Here is a 24,545-nt window from a genome sequence, read left to right on the forward strand (position 1 = left end):
TTGGCAAAAGGTAAGCATATTTTTGGGCTTTTATAGATTTGAAGAAGGCTCATGAAAGGGTAGACAGGAAGACACTGTGGGATGTTTTGCAAACATATGGGACTGGAAATGGAAAGAGTGGTTTGAGATAAAGGTGGAGCTGCATCAGGGCTGTGTCATGTTACCATGGCTGTTCAATGTTTACTTCCTTGCTCAACATTCTCCTCTTGCTCAAAGCCCCTTTCATCTCATCTATCCATCTCATCTTTGGTCATCCCCTCAAGTTCACTCCATCCAACTCTGCCTTCCACACCTCTTTTACTAATCTTTCTTCACTCATTCTTTCCATGTGTCCAAACCATCCAAATGCTCTTTCATTAGACCTATCTGCCATCTCCTTTTCTAACCCCACTCTCCTCCTTACCTCCTTGTTTCACACTCTATCCAACCTTGTAACTCCTACCATACTTCTCTGGGGTTACAAGGTTAGGTAGGGTGGCTGGTACTCATTATAAACACCATCAAACTCTACAGGGCATTTATGAAATGTATATGATACAAATGACTAGAATGACATTCTGAGTAGAAAGAAGTCATCAGAGGGGTCTGAACAAAGTTACATTCTTATGCTATTTCATATCATCATATATGTACACACAGTAAGGAACTGCAACACAACTGCACATAAACCAAAAGTACTAACTTGGATTTTTCTTGGTTGTGCACTGTTTCCATATGTGCCTTGTAAAGACCTGCATAACCATTGTCTTCCTTCATGAGTTTCAAATGAGTTCCAACCTCAGCAATGTGGCCATCACAAAGGTATATGATGCGATCACAATGAGGAAGGTACTGGAACAACAAGAAGAGGATCAAGAACAACAATATATATCTTTTCCTCCCTTGTAAGGGGGCTGGCCAAATCTAAGCATACACTCATCCCACATCCATCCAAAACTCCTTCATCCCTGAAGGGTCATTCCTGTCCCCTGCTCCACCACTATGTCTTGCAATGTAGCAAGGCACAGCACCATTGCAGAAGGTCCCTACAGCTTGAGTTGGTTTACCCCAATACTTTATTATATGGCAAGACAGAGAGAGAGAGATAGAGATGGAGAGAGGAGACAGAGGGAGAGAAGGGGAGAGAGAGGGGGAGAGTGGTGGAGATGGGAGGGGAGAGTGGGGGATAGGGTGGGGGTGAGTGGGGGAGATTGGAGGGGAAGACAGAGAGAGAAAGAGGGGGCAGGAGAGGGAGAGAGATATTCCAACATCTACAGCAATTTACCACCTACATGTAACACAACCATGCAAAAATACATACATACTCATATAATGAAGCAAGTGCTCCAGACTAACCACCAAGCATCAGGCCAACAGAGAAAAACCTCCTGTGATAAACAAGAATTACACTAGCATGATTGTGTTCATGTCACCATCCAGTGTGACAACACCAATAGGGATCAGGCTTGACCAAAGAAGCAAACTGCTCTACATTCAACCGCTATGCAGAAAATGCCTACACCTCATCCTACATATCCTACTCTAGCCCTACCCAGACAACAACACAGTACCTCTTACTCGATTGACTTGTGGGCCAATCTGGTTGCTGTTGCTGGTTATCTAGGAGCCATGAGTCTCCTGCAAGAGATTCCTCTGGTACCAGATTAACCACTTCGGTATGATGATGCCTACATTGGCATCACAAGGATGCTGGCATCGGTGTCTTGATTATATATTATATTTTGTAGTTGTACATGAGTTACCCCCAGATTCTGTAAACTGGTTTGATCACATTTTCTGCATTTACTATTAATCAGGGTAAAAGAGAATAAAAAATACAGCAGTGACTTTATATTTTATTATGCAAGTAGAGTGAAACAAATTACATACAGTGGCCAATGCTGCCTGCGAGAATTTGAGTTGTACTGAAGTGATTAATTGACTGATATTAAAAGACCTTTTCCTCCCTTATAAGGACAGTGGGCTAGTCTAAGTATACATTTACCCCATACCCATCCAAAACCCATGAAGAGTCATCCCTGTCCCTACTCCCCCCAACACCATTTGGGTCAAGGGAAACAATATGACACTAATACAGCCTCTTACATAAATGAAATAAAGAATAATATATTACCTGAAGTTGATGAGTAATGAAAATGGTTGTTTTGCTTCGCAGAGCCCCTTGGATAACCCACTGGAAGATGTGGCTGCCAACATGAGCATCTACTGCACTTAATGGATCATCAAGGAAATAAACATCCCTGGAACAACAAACACTGTGTAACACGAACAATATTTAATAACAAGTAAATGCATCTCATTAACTTTTAAAGACTGTCATTCCACTTTACAAAAGTATAAGAATATCCTGAAACTATGATACAAAGATATTCACCTTGCTACCTCCATCAATTAAACAAGACCAATTCACAAGTCTTACCATTGTAAGCTTATAAATGATAAAATTCTCAACGGATTTTTTTTTTTTTTTTTTGCTTGACTTTCACAGACTGGGAACCCACAGCCTCATGATGGCTGACAACAGTTTTCAGGCCCTCCCAAAAATCCCTCAAAGAAAAACCATGGACCTTTATCCATGTTGCTTTTACCTAACTAAAGTGCACAGGAAGAAAGTCACACTCATGCACTCATGGGCACTTTTTTTTATTCTTCAAATCCATTTCAAATTGATAGATGGCTCTAGCTAACACTAAATCATCTGGGCTATTCCAGGAGTTTATGCATCTGCATAAAAAACAATATTTCTATATTCCTCAGTCCATGACATTGTGATGTTTATCTATCCCAATACAATAGATCTCTGTAAACTTTATCCACATCCTCCAGTGATCTCAAAACCATAATCAAGTCTGTTCCTCTCTTTGATCCTTTTATGATGGCAGGGCCAGTGGTAATCTCTCCTTGCATGATTTATCTGTAAGGCTGGGATTCATTCTGGTAACTTCTCTGTAATTTTTAATCCTGCCAACGGCCATACCACTCTGAATACACCGCTTCTCGTCCGATCAGCGGAGTTAAGCAGCGTTGGGTCTGGTTAGTACTTGGATGGGTGACTGCCTGGGAACACCAGATGCTGTTGGTATTTAAGATTACCTCCCATGTAAGGGGGGAAAAAAGCCTTTGGTATATGTACGTATGTATCTTTTACTTTGCACTAGGACCAAACCACAGTTGCATAGTCCAATCCTGAATGGTTTAGGGTCTCTACGATTTTTTTTTTTTTTTTTTATCATTTTATCCATGTGGTGAAAGTCCATCATTGTGTTCTTCAGGAATCTAAACATCTCCTCCACAATCTTACTGACATGTTTGTCAGGTGACACGTTATATCTTTATCAACACTCCCAGATCCTTCTCCTCTTTGACCTTTATAATTTCCTCACTCCCAATTCAATGATTTAATAAATATCTTTTCGAGTTACTACCCACTTCCACATATTGGGGTATTGTCTGCAAATTGAGATACATGGACTTTCGTGGTGCCTATATGGACCAGAGCTATACACTACTTGTCTATGTCTGAGTATAATCTCTACTGACAGAGGAATGACAAGATATTTTTGTACTACTGCTGTCACCTTGAGCATATTCTTTACCCTATCTGTGATTGCCCCTTCCATCTGATCCCTTGGTGATGGTAGTAGGGGACAGGAGGGGTGGGTTGAGAATATCACTACTGCTGTCTTCCCTTTTATATTGTAGGAGACTAAATGGAATAGTGAGGAGGTTAGGGATCACTGATGCCATTTTGTGGGAATTTTCCACAAATCTGTGTCTGAGAAATTTACTCACATGGAATGATTTATGAGCAAATTATATGTTGCAATGAATTTATTTGTGTATATAATAATTCCTTCATTTTGTGGGAAAAAATGTGGAAATCCAGTACTTCTCATGGGAATTTTGTGGAAAAAATCTCACTCATTTGTGGGAACTGGCATAGATCACAGTGGCAACACTGCTAGGGATCTCCCACTCTGCCCCACCAGACCCTTGTAAGAGGATGATTTAATGTGTATAGATGTGATACAGACGAGAGCAAAAGGAAAAAGTTTGGTAATATGCAGCTCCAGATTAAGTGAGGGGGTAGATACATACATACATACATACATATACCAAGGCTTTTTCCCCCTTACAAGGGAGGTAGCCAAAAAGGGAAAGGCATAAAATCATTTCCACCCATTCCATCCCTGAATACACTCCACGCCCCTCCACCCTCCCTCTTATCTGAGCACCTCCTGGATGATGGGTCATCCCTGCACCTCGTCCACTGCCCTGGGTCAGAAGCAGTGTCGCAAGACACAGCACATCCACAGCAAGGCCGCTTCATTAAATCGGCGACCCCCCCCCTCCCCGTCCCCCCATGCATAAAAGGAGAGCATACATCATACACATACCAAGGCTTTTTCCCCCTTACAAGGGGGGTAACCAAAAAGAAAAAGGCATAAAATCATTCCCACCCATTCCATACCTGAATACACTCCACACTCCCTCTTATCTTAGCACCTCCTGAATGACGGGTCATCCCTGCACCTTGTCCACTGCCCTGGGTCAGAAGCAGTGTCGCAAGACACAGCACATCCACAGCAAGGCCGCTTCATTAAATCAGCGACCCCCCCTCTCCGTCCCCCCCATTGCATAAAATGAGAGGACGGGGAGAAATCCCTTCGGGCTGCGTCAAATTTTGCTCACACATACTACCTCAACCCCCATCCACACGCCCATTCCACCTCATGCTATCCCAACATCATCCATATACAACCATTCTCCATTCACCCCTGTCTTCTCTCCTCTCCCGTCCTTCCTCAACAGACATTCCCCTCTTCCCCAAAGCCCCCTTCACCCCATCCATCCACCTCATCCTAGGACGCCCCCTCATGTTCACTCCCTCCACATCTGCCTTCCACACCTCTTTTACTAGTCTTTCTTCACTCATTCTTTCCATGTGTTCAAACCATCCTAATATTTTCATCAATCCTATCTCCCAGCTCCCTTTCCACCCCCGTTCTCCTCATCAACTCCTCATTTCTTACTCTATCTACCCTAGTAACCCCCATCATACTTCTCAGACACCTCATCTCAAACACACTCAAACTCCTTCTCTCTTCTTCTCTTATGTTCCATGTTTCTGCCCCATACAGTGCTGTTGGCACAATCACTCCTTCATACAGTCTCCTCTTCGCATCCATTCCCAAATGTCTATTCCTCATTACACTCTTCAATCCACCAAGGCATTTACTCGCTTCTCTCAATCTACATTCTACCTCCACCTTTCCCTGCCACATTTGCACCCAAGTATCTAAAACTATCCACTTCCTCCAATCGCTCTCCCTTAATGCTCACTTCCAGTCTACTACCACTTTCACCCCTTGTACATCTCATCACCTTACTTTTACCCACATTTATCTTTAGCTTTCTTCTATCACATACTCTCCCAAACTCTGCCACCAACTTCCTCAATCAGTCCTCCGATCCTGCCACAAGCGCAGTGTCGTCTGCAAACAACAACTGGCTCACCTCCCACTTTTCTCCATTTTCTTTAACCATCTCCAATCCCTTGCCCACTACCCTTGCATTTACCTCTCGCACCACCCCATCCATGTATAAGTTGAACAGCCAGGGTGACATAACGCATCCTTGATGAAGTCCCACCTTTACTTCAAACCACTCACTCTCTCCATTTCCAATCCTGACACAAGCTCTACTATTCTCATAAAAACTCTTGAGAGCTCCTAGAAGCTTTCCTCCTATCCCGTATATCTTCATAACCTCCCACAGTGCCTTTCTGTCTACCCTATCATAAGCCTTTTCCACATCCATAAAAGCCAAAAAAACATCCGTACCCTTTCTTATAGCTTTCTCACATATCTGTCTTACCACAAAAATCTGATCTACACAACCTCTACCTGTCCTAAATCCACACTGTTTCTCACCAATTACTCCTGTTCCTCTCCTAATCCTCTCAACCAAGATCCTCCCATAAGCCTTCCCAACTACACTCAACAAGCTAATCCCTCTGAAACTACTACATTCACACTTGTCCCCTTTTCCCTTGTAAAGAGGAACTATACAGGCACTCCAGTCCTCCGGCACTCTACCCTCTCTCCAACAAACATTAAATAACCTCACCAACCAGTCCACCATCACTGTACCTCCCTTTTTCAGACATTCTGCATGGCATCCATCCAGACCAGGTGCCTTACCTGCTTTCATCATCTTAACAACTGCCTTCACCACATCCTTCCTTATTTCTCCTCCATTCTCCTCATTCATCACTCTCATTTTCTTCGCACTTCCCACTGCAGCAATCTTTCCTTCCCTATCCTCCTTCACATTAAGCAACTCCCTAAAATATTCTGCCCATCTTCCCCTTACTGCCTTCTCTTCCATTATCATCTCTCCATCTGCACCTTTCACCTTTTCTTCTCTACTTGATTTGCCTCCTCTTCCTCTCTTAATCTCTTTCTAAAACATCTTTTTATTACTTTCAAAGTTTTCTGTCATACTCTTACCCCATTTTACATCTGCTCTCTTCTTTGCAACCTTTACCTTTTGCTTTACTTCTCTTTTCTTTTCTTTGTACCTCTCATATGACTCCCTCCTATTTTGTAACCAATCTGTGAAAGCTTGCTTCTTCTCTTCTACAACCTTCTTTGTTTCCTCATCCCACCATTCACTACCCTTTCTTCTATTTCCCCCTGTCCTTCTTGTTCCACACACCATCCTTGCACTTTATGACTCCCTCCTTGAACCATCCCCATTCCTCCTCCACACCCAGCTCTACTCTACCCTTTACTCCCTCCCACTCCTCCTTCAGCTTCTTTCCGTACTCCTTCTCCTTTTCCTTCTCATTCATAGAGTTCACTCTAAGAACCTCCCTACCTTTTGTCCCTTTCCTCTTTCTCCATCTATCCTCTACTTTCAACTTACCTTCCACCAAAAAATGATCTGATATTCCTCCACCCTCTCCCCTTAGCACATGTACATCCTTAACTCTTCCTATCATAATCCTGTTTACCACTACATAATCCATTAGCGCTCTATCTACCACCCTTCCCTCCACCACCCTCTCCCATGTGTAATTATGCTTGACTTTCTTCCGAAACACTGTATTTGCTATCATCAACTCTCTTTCTAGACACATTTCCACCATCAACTCTCCACTACGATTCTTTCCTGGAACTCCACATTTCCCAACCACTCCATCGATTGGACCATTTCCCACCCTAGCATTAAGGTCTCCCAGTACTATCACATTGACAATTCTTCCCAAATCCTCTATGCACTCATTTAGATCTATCCAAAAGGCCTCCCTTTCTTCTACACTCTTCTCACTGCCAGGCCCATATGCACTTACAAAGACCCACATCTCCTTTCCCACTTTCACCTTCATCCACATTATCCTTGAGGAAACCTCCTTCCACTCCACTACCCGTTTACCTATCTCTTCACTTACTAGAATGGCCACACCTTCCCTCCCTCGCCCTCTCTTCACTCCTGATAACCTCCCACTTACACTCCCACACTTACACTCACCCTTCCCTTTCAATTTAGTTTCACTCAAAGCCAACACATCCATCTTTCTTCTCACAAACATACTACCTATCTCTTCCCTTTTACTCTCATCTGTACCACATCCACGCACATTAAAAGACCCAAACCTTAGGGTGCTGGTCCGAGGCTTTCCAGCCCCTCTTATGCCTTCTTTTCTTTTTTTAGGAACCCCTGTGGGGCTACAAGGAGAAGGATGCCTAGTCCCAATCCCCGTCCCTTTCTTCTCACGTCTTACGATCCAAGTGGGAATACTTGGTGGCAGTATTCTTTTCCCCCACCACAGGAAATTCCCCCTTCACAGAAAAGGAATACTCAGAGAAATGGTACAGGACAGCAACAAGGGGTTGGAGGACAGCATAACGGAGGGACAGTCGTAGTATAAAAGTGTCATCATTTCTCTATGAAGAGAGTTTTCCTCTATCATAGACAAAATGATGTGTGGCTCTGGTCCGTAGGGGCGCCCATATAGACCCTAAAGTATCAACTGCATGCTACTTTGCCACAATAACAAGCAGCCAATACCCCAGACGGGGTATAAAAGGAGAGGACGGGGAGAAATCCCTTCAGGTTGCGTCAAATTTTGCTCACACATACTACCTCACCCCCAGTCCCCCCACCCATTCCATCTCATGCAATCACAACATCATCCATATACAACCATTCTCCATTCACCCGTGTCTTCTGTCCTCTCCCGTCCTTCCTCAAAGACATTCCCCTCTTCCCCAAAGCCCCCTTCACCCCATCCATCTACCTCATCCTACTACGTCCCCTCATATTCACTCCCTCCACATCTGCCTTCCATACCTCTTTTACTAGTCTTTCTTCACTCATTCTTTCCATGTGTTCAAACCATCCTAATATTCTTTCATCAACCCTATCTCCCAGCTCCTTTTCCATCCCTGTTCTCCTCCTCACCTCCTCATTTCTTACTCTAGCCTAGTAACCCCCATCATACTTCTCAGACACCTCATCTCAAACACATTCAAACTCCTTCTCTCTTCCTCTCTTATGTTCCATGTTTCTGCCCCATACAGTGCTGTTGGCACAATCACTCCTTCATACAGTCTCCTCTTAGCATCCATTCCCAAATGTCTATTCCTCATTACACTCTTTAATCCACCAAGGCATTTACTCGCTTCTCTCAATCTACATTCTACCTCCACCTTCACTCCACCTTTTCCTGCCACATTTGCACCCAAGTATCTAAAACTATCCACTTCCTCCAGTCGATCTCTCTTAATGCTCACTTCCAGTCTACTGCCACTTTCACCCCTTGTACATCTCATCACCTTACTTTTACCCACATTTATCTTTAGCTTTCTTCTATCACATACTCTCCCAAACTCTGCCACCAACTTCCTCAATCCCTCCTCCGATCCTGCCACAAGCGCAGTGTTGTCCGCAAACAACAGCTGGCTCACCTCCCACTTTTCTCCATTTTCTTTAACCATCTCCAATCCCTTGCCCACTACCCTTGCATTTACCTCTCGCACCACCCCATCCATGTATAAGTTGAACAGCAAGGGCGACATAACGCATCCTTGATGAAGTCCCACCTTTACTTCAAACCACTCACTCTCTCCATTTCCAATCCTGACACAAGCTCTACTACTCTCATAAAAACTCTTGACAGCTCCCAGAAGCTTTCCTCCTATCCCATATATCTGCATAACCTCCCACATTGGGGGTAGATGAGTTTCGAAAATGGGTAGCAGGGTAATAGTTCTCCCTGCTGTCTATTTTGTAGGATCACAACAGACAGATACTCATCATTGGTCCCATAGAGTTACTAATCATGCTTATGAATGATAAACTATCTACAACAGTGTTAAACCAAATTTTATTACTAACTTGTTGGAATAAAGTGCTCTGGCCAACGACACTCGCTGCTTCTGTCCACCTGACAGATTGATTCCTCTCTCACCTATCTCTGTTAGGTCCCCACCTGGTAACATCTCTATGTCTTGGGTCAAGGAACAGGCATATATTACCTTGTAGTACCTGGGGAGGAACACCAAAACACCTTGAACAACCAAAAAAAACCATGTATATGAATGTATGTATATATCTATCACATTTTTGGCTACTTAGATGCCAACACATCTGGTATATTGCAAACTAAGATAAAGAAAAATCAAATAAATGTGCATTGGCAAAATACAAAACATAAGAGACAAAACATAGGAAAGGTAGCTGAAAAAAGAAAAGTATGGAGGCCAGCAATGAACATACAAGGTCAAGAAATGAAGAGGAAAAGAACTTCGAGAAGGATGTTGATAATAAATGTATAGATCAATCTATGCTACTCTTCAGATTTGTGAATTGTAAGCTGGAGCAAAAAGAAAAAATATTCAAGCTAAAAGTTGAAGGGGTATTATATGAAGAAGCAAGAAAGCAAGCTGAAATAATGAACAAGTTTCCAATCAGTATTCAATAAGAAGAGTCTGATGGAGAAAAGGGTGCAGGTAAAGAAGATGCAATGAACAACATAACAGCAGAAGTTGGTGTTTCACCTCTTCAATATGAGCCAAATTCTTGCGAACGGCATTGGATGCCTGAGGTATGATGATTGATGCATCACAATACTCGGGTTATAAAATATAAAGTCACTGCTGTATTACTCATTCTTTTTCACTGAGTAATAATACATATACTAAGGCTTTTTCCCCCTTACAAGGGAGGTAGCCAAAAAGAAAAAGGCATAAAATCATTCCCACCCATTCCATCCCTGAAAACACTCCACTCCCCTCCACCCTCCCTCTTATCTTAGTACGTCCTGGATGACGGGTCATCCCTGCACCTTGTCCACAGCCCAGGGTCAGAGGCAATGTTGCAAGTCACAGCACATCCACAGCAAGGCCGCTTCATTAAATCGGTGACCCCCCTCTCCATCCCCCCATGCATAAAAGGAGAAGATGGGGAGAAATCCCTTCAGGCTGCGTCAAAATTATACTCACACATACTACCTCACCCCCCATCCACCCTCCCATTCCACCTCATGTATCACAACATCATCCATATACAACCATTCTCCATTCACCCCTGTTGTCTGTCCACTCCTGTCCTTCCTCAACAGACATTCCCCTCTTCCCCAAAGCCCCCTTCACCCCATCCATCCATCTCATCCAAGGACGCCCCTTCATGTTCATTCCCTCCACATCTGCCTTCCATACCTCTTTTACTAGTCTTTCTTCACTCATTCTTTCCATGTGTCCAAACCATCCTAATACTCTTTCATCAATCCTATCTCCCAACTCCCTTTCCACCCCTATTCTCCTCCTCACCTCCTCATTTCTCACTCTATCTAGCCTAGTAACCCCCATCATACTTCTCAGACACCTCATCTCAAACACATTCAAACTCCTTCTCTCTTCCTCTCTTATGTTCCATGTTTCTGCCCCATACAGTGCTGTTGGCACAATCACTCCTTCATACAGTCTCCTCTTAGCATCCATTCCCAAATGTCTATTCCTCATTACACTTTTTAATCCACCAAGGTATTTACTCGCTTCTCTCAATCTACATTCTACCTCCACCTTCACTCCACCTTTTCCTGCCACATTTGCACCCAAGTATCTAAAACTATCCACTTCCTCCAGTTGCTCTCCCTTAACCCCTTCCATACGGTGCCGCATACGTAGGCGTCATGAGGAGCAAGTGGATATGCGAAGCTGCCATATCGGCGTCTTGATTATATTTATTGAAGTTGCCCCTCCGTAATGACATACTCTCTAAACTGAATGTAATAACATTTTCTATGGTTATCAAAATTCACGGGTGAAAGAGAGAACGATCGATATAAGCGGTGACTATATTTTATGATGCGTCGTACGGCTGGCATTGGCTGCTGCCCGCAAGATTTAAGGCCCGTACTGAAGAGGTTAATGCTCACTTCCAGTCTGCTGCCACTTTCACCCCTTGTACATCTCATCACCTTACTTTTACCCACATTTATCTTCAGCTTTATTCTTTCACACACTCTCCCAAACTCTGTCACCAACTTCCTCTATCCCTCCTCCGATCCTGCCACAAGCGCAGTGTCATCCTCAAACAACAGCTAGCTCACCTCCCACTTTTCTCCATTTTCTTTAACTATCTCCAATCCCTGACCCACTACCTTTGCATTTACCTCTCGCACCACCCCATCCATGTACAAGTTGAACAGCCAGGGCAACATAACGCATCCCTGACGAAGTCCCACCTTTACCTCAAACCCCTCACTCTCTCCATTTCTAATCCTGACACATGCTCTACTACTCTCATAAAAACTCTTGACAGCTCCTAGAAGCTTTCCACTTATCCCATATATCTGCAAAACCTCCCATAGTGCCTTCCTGTCTACCCTGTCGTACACCATTTCCAGATCCATAAAGGCCCAAAAAACATCCTTCCCCTTTCCTATAGCTTTCTCACATATCTGTCTTACCACAAAAATCTGATCTACACAACCTCTACCTGTCCTAAATCCACACTGTTCCTCACCAATTACTCCTTCTGTTCGTCTCCTAATCCTCTCAATCAAGATCCTCCCATAAGCCTTCCCAACTACACTTAACAAGCTAATCCCTCTGTAACTACTACATTCACACTTGTCCCCTTTTCCCTTGTAAAGTGGAGCTATACAGGCATTCCTCCAGTCCTCCGGCACTCTACCCTCTCTCCAGCAAACATTACATAACCTCACCAGCCACTCCACCATCACTGTACCTCCTTTTTTTAGACATTCTGCATGGCATCAATCCAGACCAGGTGCCTTACCTGCTTTCATCATCTTAACAACTGTCTTCACTTCATCCTTCCTTATTTCTCCTCCATTTTCCGCACTCATCACGGTCATTTTCTTAGCATTTCCCACGGCAACTATCTTTCCCTCCCTATTCTCCTTCACATTTAGCAACTCCCTAAAATATTCTGCCCATCTTCCCCTTACTGCCTTCTCTTCCATTATCATCTGTCCATCTGCACCTTTTACCTTTTCTTCTCTTCTTGAGTAATAATAAACACTGAAAATGTGATCAATCCAGTTCACAGAATTTGGGGGTTACTCAGCTACAACTACAAAATAGATATGATCAAGACGCCGACAACGGCATCCTCGTATACTCACTCACGCCTCATGACAACTACACAGGCATCCTCATATGGCAGAGGTGAAACTACTCAAGAAAGACCTCAAGAACCAGATGTGATCTCAAGTTTGACATTGAAAGGGCCTTATGTTCCCTGGCTGGCCATTACCATAGGCTTACCAACGCAATGGTGGTGCATGTAGATGAATCTGGACACCTCCCACAATGGAACTGGGCTAAGGTATTACACAAAGGTATGGATAAGAAGACCAGGAAATCCATAGAAGCTGCATACATCACTACCTGTCCCAACATCAATAGTAAGGCTGGCAGCTTCACTTGGGCTAAATCCTCAGTGGGCATAGCGCTTCACAATTGGCTGTCTCAGTGAGCTAATCAGAACACAGCGTTCTATGCTCGTATACCCCTTTGAGCCACCAAGCGTGTATATTAACTCTGCATGATCAGTATGCTTATTACTTTGAGAAAGTCAATAGATGAATGTCAGGAATAAATGCTTCACTTCATCCATGTTTCCTTTGCCATGTTTATGCAACTTCTTCACATGGATACTTACCTTTTCCTATAGCTTTCTCACATATCTGCCTTACCACAAAAATCTGATCTATGCAAACTCTACCTGTCCTAAATCCACACTGTTCCTCACCAACCCTCTGTTCCTCTCCTAATCCTCTCAATGAAGACCCTCCCATAAGCCTTCCCAACTACACTTAACAAGCTAATCCCTCTGAAACTACTACACTCACACTTGTCCCCTTTTCCCTTGTAAAGTGGAACTATACAGGCACTCCTCCAGTCCTCCGGCACTCTACCCTCTCTTAAACATTAAATAACCTCACCAGCCAGTCCACCATCACTTTACCTCCTTTTTTCTTTTTTTCTGTACTTGTTAATAATTTTACTATATCTATTTTTTTGTTGATCCCAAACCTAAATGATGAAACACACAAGGAAAGACTGAGAAAATATTGACTTCCTAGATTGAAAGAGCAAGTGATGTGATAATGATATTAAGGTCAGAAAAAGGTATAGAAAAAATGAAGAAAACCTATTGGTAAATGATGAAAAATCAATCAGAGGTCACAGTAAAAAGTTGAAAAAGAAAGATTGAGTGAAAATATAATCCTGGCCAACAACATAATGAACTTTATGCAAAATTTCACAAGTAGAGGCAATAAGAAGGGACACCATGGGTACAGCTCTAGCCCAATACGCCACAACTAGGTAAAGTACAAAGATAGACTCACCTTCTTGCATCAAAGTTTTCTCCAAGAAGGATATTTTCCCTGAGTGTAGTGTTAAGAATCCAAGCCTGTTGTCTCACATAAGCACAAGATCCATTCAGTGCCACCTCTCCTGACTGTAGCTGCATTTGCCCTAACAGTGCTGACACAAGCGAGGACTTCCCAGCTCCAACACTGCCACAAACACCTATGAGCTCACCCTGTAAGTAATAAGAGACGTTTATTTGACAGAATACCACCAGTACAAAATAATTTTTATATGAAAGCAGCAATGGATACATAATGAAGAATATGTAGGATTGGATGCATAATAAAGAACTTGTTAAAATATTTACAAGCCTGTGTTACATATCTAACTCCCAATGCAAAGAACCAAAATTAACTTAGGTGTCACAAATGATGACTGTTACTCTTTCACTGCCAAGCAGTTATATTCACACGAGGGAGCTCCTATACACAATAGCAAAAGTAACCATATCTCAACCACCACTTCCACCACTATAACTTATACATTCTGATCTGATTACTGCCAGACTGTCCCCATGGTATGTGGGATGATGAGGATGGGAGGAAACAGAAAGAGAGGCAGAGAATGGTGAGAAGAAATATTAAAGATGGGGATAAAATTTGGGTAAAATACTGCTAAGGTTGTTTAATATTGTGGATAGTAGGCTATATTTACACAATTGTAGTACAGTATATATAAAAGGAGCTTCGCTCATGGAATCCCATCTCTTTTCTCCAATGATGAAACTTACCATTCAATCTGTGTTTGTGGGAGACTGAAGCTTGTATTGCATTATTAGTTTAACAGTACAGCAAAGTATGTTCGAAGTATATCATACTAAAACTTGAATTAAATTTCTTTACCAGAGAACTACTCACTTTCTTCACTGCGAGATTTAGGTTGAACAAAACTTCATTTAGTTTTCCCTCATTCTCTTTTGGTAGAAGCAACTGGTCAACCGGAGGATCACTTCTCTTGTTCCTAAAATGAATGTAAAGCCTATTCAGGAATGTATACAACAAAACTACAACATACAATGGAAAAAGAATCAATGCAGCAAACAGTTGAAAATGTAGGCATTAAAAATAAAAATTCATAATCAACCCATTCTGTATAAGCCTGTACTCACTCTTTTATTCCAGCTATTGCAGACCAACAGTAAGTGTCGTTTCTTTAATTAAAGCTACGTGTATGTGGTGTTCATGTAGAAATTGAAGCAGCTCTGTATTTACCTAACTGTAGCATATAGGAAATGAACAACACTAGTTGGGTCTCATCTATTCTCAAATTCATATACAGTTCCAACTTGATCTATATCACCTTCTCCTATTCCACATATTTATGCACCTACATGGAAAACTGTATTTCCTCACATCCTTTAGACATATGGTCTTTCTTAATTTACTCCCACGACCTATCTTTAATCACAAGATCTTCTATGTCAATGCAATTGTAATGCTTCAGTAATCATATCACCTCTTTCTCTTCCATCTTTCAGAGATGGCAGACCCAGTACTGTACTTTTAGTCTTTCCTCATATGGTTTATCTGTCAGGTGGGACCAGTTTGATTGCTGCCCTTTGTATATTCTCTCAATCTTCTTTATATCCTTCACTCACTCTGTGTGGGGACCATACTACTGATGCATATTCCAGTCTTGGCCAGATCAGGGTTTTGATGAGTTTTTTCATCATCTCTTCATCCATACAAAGGAACACTACTTTAATATTCTGCAGTAGTCTATATCTCTCTCCCACAATCCTGCTGATATGTCTGTCAGGTGACAGGTTGTCTTTTATCAACACCCTTTAGTCTTCCTCCTCTTTTGCTTTTGTACTGGGTTCACTTCCCAAGGAATAGTTGAAGGATGGCCTTTTGCTGCTATTACCCATTTCCAGTACTTTGAAATTATTTTTTTATCAAATTTTATTTCCCATTCTTGGCTCCATGCAAAAATAGTGTCTAGACTTTTTTGCAATAGTCTACCATCCTCCTACTTTTTCACTCTTCTCATGATTTTTGCATCATCTGGAAACATGTTGGCATAGCTTGTTCTTTCCATCATGTCACTGACATACACAAGAAACATTATTGGTGCAAACACAGAACCTTGTGGAACTCTGCTTGTTACTGCTCCATCTTGACATCTTATCCTTTACTACTGCCCTAATATATCTTTCCTTCAAAAAGTTTTTAATTCATTCTTGTAGTTTGCCACTCAGGCCTCCAATGTGCTCCAATTTCTGCCTAAGTTGACAGTGAGGTACTTTATCAAATGCCTTCTCTAGGTGTGCATGCCACCAGTCCACCCACCTTTCTCTTGCAGCACATCAATCACTCTCAAGTAAAAGCTTAAAGGTTCAACACATGACCTTTTAGATCTAAATCCAAACTGCCAGAACTTTCTTCTCTTCAAGATATTTGGTCCATCGATCTTTAACAATCCTTTCACATAATTTCACTATTGTGCTGGTTAGTGATACTGGCCTATAATTTAGTGGTGAATTGGCAACACATTTGCCTTTTTCCAATCAAGTGGCACAATGCCTTCATTCAATGAACACATAATAAGACTGTGGATGATGTCCATTAGTTGTTCCCTACATTCTTTAAGTATCCAGTTTGAGATCCCATCAGATCCTGAGGCTTTTGTCACATCCAATGATCCCAAAAAATTGAGCACTTCCCTAACTTCTACATTTATATCTGTTAAACCTGGTTTTTTGCTCCCCTTGCTTTTCTCCAAAAAATTACATTCTTTAGCAAAGACCTATTGGAAATTTTCATTCATATTTCTGCTTGAGCTGAGGCCTCTTCAAAGACCTCACCACCCACTATTAACTTGGTGATTTCTTCCCTGTGCCTCAAATTACCATTTATAAACCTGTTAAACAGTTTTGGTTTATCTTTGCATCTATCAATTATACCTCTTTCAAAATTGCTTTCTTACTCCCTTCAAATTCTTGTATAGTAATTCCTAGTTTGTCTGTAAGCTTCTTTTGTCCCATTGACTTCTTTTCTTCCTCCATTTTGCCCAAGCCACATCCCTGGCCTTTTTTGCAATTTTACACTTTTTGCTAAACCTGTCCAGTCTCTGCTGTGTATTTGCAATTGTTTTTTTTATATGTATTGTGTGATGGCTACACCTGCAACTTTTTATTCACACATTTGTGTTGCAGAAGTGGAACCATACATCCACAACACGTTCCATAATACCTTGATCTCAGCCCTGTCATATGCCGTCTCTAAGTCCATAGAAGTTCACAAAAAATTCTAATTTTGAGGCAAAAACTTCCCACATATGTTATTTTACAAAACTCATATGGCTCTTCCCCAAATGTCATCTATAAATCTAAGGTGATTAAAATATTCCCCAATAATGTTCAAAAATTTTCCTTTCCAACTTGACTCTCTAAATTGCATCCAACCATCTTAATTATGGGAAACTTCTGATACTGGCAACATGTGTCAAATTACATTCACAGAGGGGAGGTAGATGAATAAGGTCATATAACAATCTTATACTTTCAATTCATCTTAAAGTACCATGTAAGCAAAAATCCATAAAAAGCTCATCTTCTGATTCAAGAAATATCACAGTACATACTCAAAGGTCTATCCAGTATCTAATCAACAGATACTAGCACAATTTGGTTTTAACACTTGGAAACTTACTTCAAATCCTTCTTTAGTTCTTGCTGTCCAAATGCATTCCAGGCTAAGGTGGCATCTTTAATAATGATGGCAGTGTGCTTATCATTTGTTGTCTTAACATATGGGGTCAACTCATCCATCAACAGAATTCTCTAAGGTGATATGGAGGAAAAGGCAAATGATCAATACAGTTAGCCATTACTGGTTATGCTAAATATATATCAGTTACTGATGATTGTTATGACCATATATCAAACAAATTTCAACACATCAAAAATCAAAATAATGAAAAACAGTAAATCATATTTACTGAAATGGCATACTACAGCTACAAAGATTAAGAATGTTTCCATTTCAAAGCTTATATTCAATACATGTACATGTATTTACCTAATTGTAGTGTACAGAAACAAGGCTATGCTTATGGGAACCAATTTCTTATTTTCCACTAATCATACCTCATTTTAAGTTCATGTACAGCTCCAGCTTGGGCTACATCATCTAGGTTACTCCTGGAGTTTACCCACCTGTACAGAAAATGGTCTCTCTTGACATCCTTCATATGCAGCATTTTTAATTGTATTGTGTCCATAACCTCATGAAGATCTGCTATCCCATATCGAGAGATTTTCTCCAACTTTGTCAACCCCTTTCAGTTATCCGAACACTGCAATTAAGGCCCCCCCCCCATCTTCTTTCTTTATTCTTTCACAATAAGTCTAGTATTTCCAGTCTCTCCTTATATGATTTACCTGCAAGGCTGGCAATCATTCTGGTTGCTGCTCTTTGTATTTTCTCAATCTTTCATTTTATGCTGGGACCATAACACTACTGCATACTCCAATTATGGACAGATTAGGGACTCTTATGATCTTTTTTTCCCATCACTTCTTCATCCACGTAGTACAATGCTATGATTTTATTCTTTCATCAATGTAGTAAAAGGCCACCATGTATTCTTCAGCAATCCAGACATCTCCCCAACAATCTTACTGATATGTTTGTCAGGTAACAGGTTATCCCATATCAAAACTCCCAGAGCTTTCTCCTCTTTCCCCTCTCCTTATTTTCCATTGAATAATTCAGTGGTCTTTTTTTTGGGGCTTGCACTCATTACCAATACTTTGCATTTTCTGGCATTGCAATTAATTTTCCACTCTTGGTTCTGGTCATAGATGGTATATCAATATTTTTGGTAATAAACCACAGTCTTCATTTCTCACTCTTCTCATGATCTTTGCACCATCTGTAAACACGGTATAGCTTGCTGTACCTTCCATCATGTCATAAAGAGCATTACAGTAACTAGTATAGACCTTTGCGAGACTCTGCTAGTCACAGCCACCCATCCTGACATCTTATCTTTTACTACTCTCCTCATATACCTGCCCATTAAGAAACTATTTAGCCATCAAGAAGTTTACCTGTCATGTCACACCGTGACCATCATGGTATCATGCCATATTCATACCATGAGCATGACAATATTGTGCTGCGCACCCCCCCTCGTCGTGACCTATAACGCAGACCTAATATGGAGTGGTGTAGGTCTGTCAGTTGGAAGAACGGCGACCCCTCTCGATCGCCGAAGTCCTATGGAGGGCGGGAGAACAATGTGACCTTTGTGCGCAGCGACTCCATAGGGTAAGTTATGCGTGTGAAGGTACTCATGGGCCTGTAGCGAAGGAGACCGGTGGAACAATGACTCCTTGTCCGCTGCGACCATATGGCCTAGAAACGCGCGAAGGTGCCCGTGGGCCAGCGGCGGAGGAGTACGAAACCGACGCCACTTGCCAGCAGAGGTTAAGGAGCACGTTAATCAAAATCAAGAGTGAAATTAGTGCCTCCCCTTTTTTCTGCCATATTGACTTGTAGAATAAGGTGTAGAATAGGGACTTTATTGTGAACTCTCTTCACACATAAATAAAGATAGTGAGATGTGTGAAGTTGGGTAGATAGAAATAAGATGATTGAATTAGTTATATGCTGGCACCTGTGCTATGGCACTTGTGTTGTGCGGCTGGTGTATATAAAGGGAGGCGGGCACCCATATTCTCTCCCGCGCCCACCCTCTGTTCTGACCGGTACTTTGTAAGAGAAATTCATAGTATATTTTGTGTCAGTAAATCTTAGTGAGTGTGCTACACCTTTTTTTATCCTGGCGAAGTAACTGTGTCTATAAGAGGTTATATCTCCCTAAGATTCTGGATTGTAGGAACTACTCGAATTCTAAGTCCTAATTCGATGTATCAACTCAAATATAGAGCTTAGGGCATGACAACCTTCTAGTTCAATTTCCATGACAGCTGACAGTAAGGGACTTTGTTAAGGCTTTCTCTGGATCCAGGTACACAATTCACCCAACCATATATCGCACTCAAGTGAGAGCTTAAAAGGTTTGACACACATGATCTTCAAAGTTTGGTGCCAAATTGGTTGTCCATCAAAATATTTACCTCTATAAGGCATTTCCCACCCCCAAACTTCCACAATTTCATTATCATGCTAGCTAGGGACACCACTCTATAATTCAGTCATAACTCTTTACTTACTCCTTATGGACTGGTACCATGTTTGCCCTCCTCCAATCCTGTGGCACGACACCTGACCCCTGATAATTGTTGGGGTTACAACAAAGAATAATTTTCAAGCCCCAAAACCTATGTCAGATGCAAAGAAATAGTCACTGGGAGGCACCTACATCAATTATTTCAACACCTCTAAAACAACCAGAATCATCAAAAATAAATCCTATTCAACACAAAATAACCTGTGATGTGATATGGTTTAACATCACAAACTTCCCCCTATTGAAAGGCGAGGAGTGCCACCACCCTCTCAACTTTCACCACAAATAACAACGCCACAACCCACTCAACCAGTGTGCTTCCTGTAAAATAACCTAAAAAAGTGAATTGGGAATATGCAACCTGCAAATGTCGGGGCTCAGGTGGATTTCTTTTACTAAACACACAATTAGAAAACCTTGTCTGCCTACAGCTCCCTGCATTCTTTAAGAATTTAGTTTAAGATCCCATCAGGCTCTGAGACTTTTCTCAGTCAGTGATTCTACAGATTTCAACATTCACATCTCTGACTCATTGTCATTGCACTTTATTTTTCCTCTACACAATTACTCTCCTTAGTGAAAACAGACTAGAAACTTGCATTCAATATTTTGGCCTGAGCTAATGCTTCCTCAAAATCTTCACCATCCACTGTAAGCTTGGAGATTCTTTTCCTGTTCCTCAATTTATCATAAGTAAACCTAAAGAAGAGTTCATGTGATGTTTTACCATGTAAGACTTGTTGCATCCCTTATATGGAGTTTTGGAGACACCAGCCTTGATGTCCTTTTCATCCTTTTTCTCTTTCATTTTGGTATATTCTTTTATGGCCTTGCTGGTTTGGCATACCACTTCCATGATTCAGGACTTGAGTACCTGACCAAGAATTGTGACAGCATCAGTGATTGGTTGTATAATCCAAGTGGCTAGTTCACTGTATTGGTGATGGTTTTCCATTATTTTTTCTACCTTTCTTTTGCATCATTTGATAACAAACTGGGAATTTCAGTTTCATATATACTTCTTTGATGTATTGGCACTTTTTTCTTCTAAAGAATATACAATCAGTTCAAGTATTTTGTCCACTGACTATTCTCTACATTCCTTGAGTATCCTAGTAACAGAAGTACATACATATATACATATACCAACAACTTTTTCCCCCTTACAAGGGAGATTGCCAAAGTCAATGACATAAATCCACTCCCACCCATTTCATCCCCACTTACTCTACTCCAACTCACCACCCCTCCCTCCCTCTTTTCTTGGCTCCTCTTGGATGATGGGTCATACCTACTTTTTGCCCATTATCCTGGATCAGATGCCATGCAGTAAGACACAGCACATCCATAGCAAGGCCACTTCATTTAATCGGCAACCCCACCGTCTGTCCCCTTGTGCAGGAAAAGAGAAGATGAGGAGAAATATCATTCACACATACACCCTCACCTCTCCACCCCCCACCCACTCCCTTTCATGCATCACAGTATCATCCATACATAACCATTCTCCACTCATTCCTATCATGTCTTCTCCCTTCCTTCCTCAACACATTCTCCTCTTTCTCAATACCCCTTTTACACCATCCATCCATCTCATCCTTGGTCACCCCCTCATGTTCACTCCATCCACCTCTGCCTTCCACAACATTTTTACTAATCGTTCTTCACTCATTTTTTCCATGTGTCCAAACCATCTCAATACTCTTTCATCTACCCTATCTCCCAACCCTCTTTCAACCCCCCACTCTTCTCCTAACCTCCTCGCTTCTCATTCTATCCAGCCTAGTAACCCCTATCATACTTCTCAGGCATTTCATCTCAAATAAATTTCAACTCCTTCTCTCTTATGATCCATGTTTCTGCACCATACAGTGCTGTCAGCACAATCACTCTTTCATACAATCTCCTCTTAGCATCCATTCCCAAATCCCTATTTCTCATTACACTTTTTAATCCCCTAAGGCATTTACTTGCTTCTCTCAATCTACATTCTACCTCCACCTTCACTCTTCCCTTTCCCACCACATTTGCACCCAAGTATCTAAAGCTATCTTCTTCCTCCAGTCTCTCTTAATACTCACTTCCAATTTGCCACCATATTCTTCCCTTGTCCATCACCTTACTTTTACACACATTTGCCTTCAACTTCCTTCTTTTGGATGCCTTCCTAAACTCCATCACTAAATTCCTTAATCCCTACTCTGATCCTGCTACAAGCACAGTGCTGTCAGCAAACAATAACTGGTTTATCACCCACTTTTCTCCATTTTCTTTAATCATCTCCAATCCCCAGCACATTACCCTTGCATTTACCTCTTGCACAATCCCATCCATGTATAAATTGAACAGCCAAGGTGACATAACACATCACTGGCAAAGTCTCACCTTTATTTCAAACCCCTCACTCTCTCCATTTCTAATTCTAACACAAGCTCTACTACTCGCATAAAAACTCTTGACTACTCTCAACAGCTTTCCTCCTATCCCTTATATCTGCAATACCTCCCAGTGTCTTCCTGTCTACCCTATCATAAGCCTTTTCCAAATCCATGGAAGCCCAAGAAACATCCTTACCTTTTCCTAAAGCTTTCTCACATATCTACCTTACCACAAAAATCTAATCCATGTAACCCCTACCTTTCCTAAACCCACACTGTTCCTCACCAATTACTCCCTCTGTTCCTCTCCTAATCCTTTCAATCAAAACCCTCCCATACATCTTCCCTCTGAAACTACTACACTCACACCTGTCCCCTTTTCCCTTGTAAAGCAGAATTATACAGACACTACTCCAGTCCTCCAGCACTCTACCCTCTTTTAGACAAACATTAAACAACCTCACCAGCCAGTCCACCATCACTGTACCTCCCTTTTTTAGACACACTGCATGACACCCAACCAACCGAGGTGCCTTACCTGTTCTCATAATTTTAATAACTGCTACCCCTCATCTTTCCTTATTTCTCCTCCATTTTCCCCACTCATCATGGTCATTTTCTTAGTGTTTCCCACTGCCACTACTTTTCCCTCCCTATCCTCCTTCACATTTAGCAACTCCCTAAAATACTCTGCCCATCATCCTCTTACTACCTTCTCTTCCATTATCATCTCTCCATCTGCACTTTTTAACCTTTTCTTCTCTGCTTGATTCACCTCCTATTCCTCTCTTAATTTTCTTCTAAAACATCTTTTTATTACTTTCAAAATTTTCTGTCATACTTTTACCCCATTTCACATCTCCTCTCCTCTTTGCCTCATTTATCTTGTGCTTTAATTCTCTTTTCTTTGTACCTTTCATATGATTCTCTCATCCTATTTTGTAACCAATCTGTGAATGCTTCTTTCTTTTTTCCTAAAACCTTCTTTGCTTCTTCATCCCACCACTCACTACCCCTCCTATTTCCTCCCACCCTCCTTGTTCTACACACCATCTTTTCACACCTTGTGACTCCCTCCTTGAAACAGCACCATTCCTCCTCCACTCCTTGTTCTACTCTATCCTTCACTCCCTCCCACTCCTCTCAGCTTCTTCTTGTACTCCTTTTCTTTCTCATTTAAGCAGTTTATTCTAAACACTTCCCTATCTTCTGTCCTTTTCTTCTTTCTCCATCTATCCTTCACTCACAATTAACTTTCCACCAAAAATTTATTTGATATTCCCCCACTCTCTCCCCTTAGAATATGTACATCCTTAACTCTTCCTACTCCTCTCTTGGTTACCACTATATAGTCCATTGATGCTTTATCTACCACCCTTCCATCCACCACACTCTCCCATGTGTACTTATGTTTGACTTTTTTCTGAGACACTGTATTTACATAAACACGGCATAAGAAACATTGACTGGAAGTGAAGCATTTATTCCTGACGTTTCGTCTATTGACTTTCTCAATAGATGAAACGTCAGGAATAAACGCTTCACTTCCAGTCCATGTTTCCTTTGCCATCTTTATGCAACTTGTTCACATGGATTTACATTGTATTTATTATCATCAACTCTCTAGACACATCATCATCTCTCCACTACAATTTTTTCCTTGAACTCCACACTATCCAACAACTCCATCTATTGGTTCATCTCCTTCCCTATCATTGAGATCTCCCAATACTACTACATTGACATTTCTCCCTAAACCCTCTATGCACTCATTTAAATCAACCCATATGCCTCTCTTTCCCTTATACCCTTCTCACTACCAGGCACATATGCACTTACAAAAACCCACATCTTCCTTCCTAGTTTCACCTTTATCCACATTAACCTTGAAGAAACCTCTTTCCACTCCACCACACACTCACCTATCTCTTCACTTACTAGTATAGCCACCCCTTCTCTCCCTCATCCTCTTTTCACTCCTGACACCCTCCCAACTACATTCCCAAACTCAAACTCACCCCTCCTTTTCAACTTAGTTTCACTCAATGCC

The 24,545-nt window shown here is 41.6% G+C and overlaps 1 protein-coding gene and 1 non-coding gene across 7 annotated transcripts in view; one reads left to right on the forward strand and one right to left on the reverse strand.

The window, feature by feature from the left end:
* The window catches only part of LOC143028632 (ATP-binding cassette sub-family C member 5-like), a 328,912-nt gene that overhangs the window by 78,464 nt on the left and 225,903 nt on the right, over nt 1-24,545 (reverse strand). For all 6 annotated transcript variants that reach the window (XM_076191041.1, XM_076191039.1, XM_076191038.1 and 3 more), the window contains 6 exons: nt 17,570-17,700; nt 14,774-14,876; nt 13,892-14,088; nt 9,406-9,555; nt 2,114-2,240; nt 683-831 (listed from right to left, as the gene is read on the reverse strand). In XM_076191041.1, the coding sequence (XP_076047156.1) occupies nt 683-831; nt 2,114-2,240; nt 9,406-9,555; nt 13,892-14,088; nt 14,774-14,876; nt 17,570-17,700 (857 nt within the window). The remainder of the gene's footprint in view (nt 1-682; nt 832-2,113; nt 2,241-9,405; nt 9,556-13,891; nt 14,089-14,773; nt 14,877-17,569; nt 17,701-24,545) is intronic.
* LOC143028646 (5S ribosomal RNA) lies at nt 2,964-3,082 on the forward strand. Its single transcript, XR_012966751.1, has one exon. It is a non-coding gene; the product is annotated as a 5S ribosomal RNA (ribosomal RNA).

Source organism: Oratosquilla oratoria, chromosome 9 (genome assembly GCF_046742065.1).
Source record: "Oratosquilla oratoria isolate Oo_2021 chromosome 9, ASM4674206v1, whole genome shotgun sequence".
NCBI lineage: Eukaryota > Metazoa > Arthropoda > Malacostraca > Stomatopoda > Squillidae > Oratosquilla > Oratosquilla oratoria.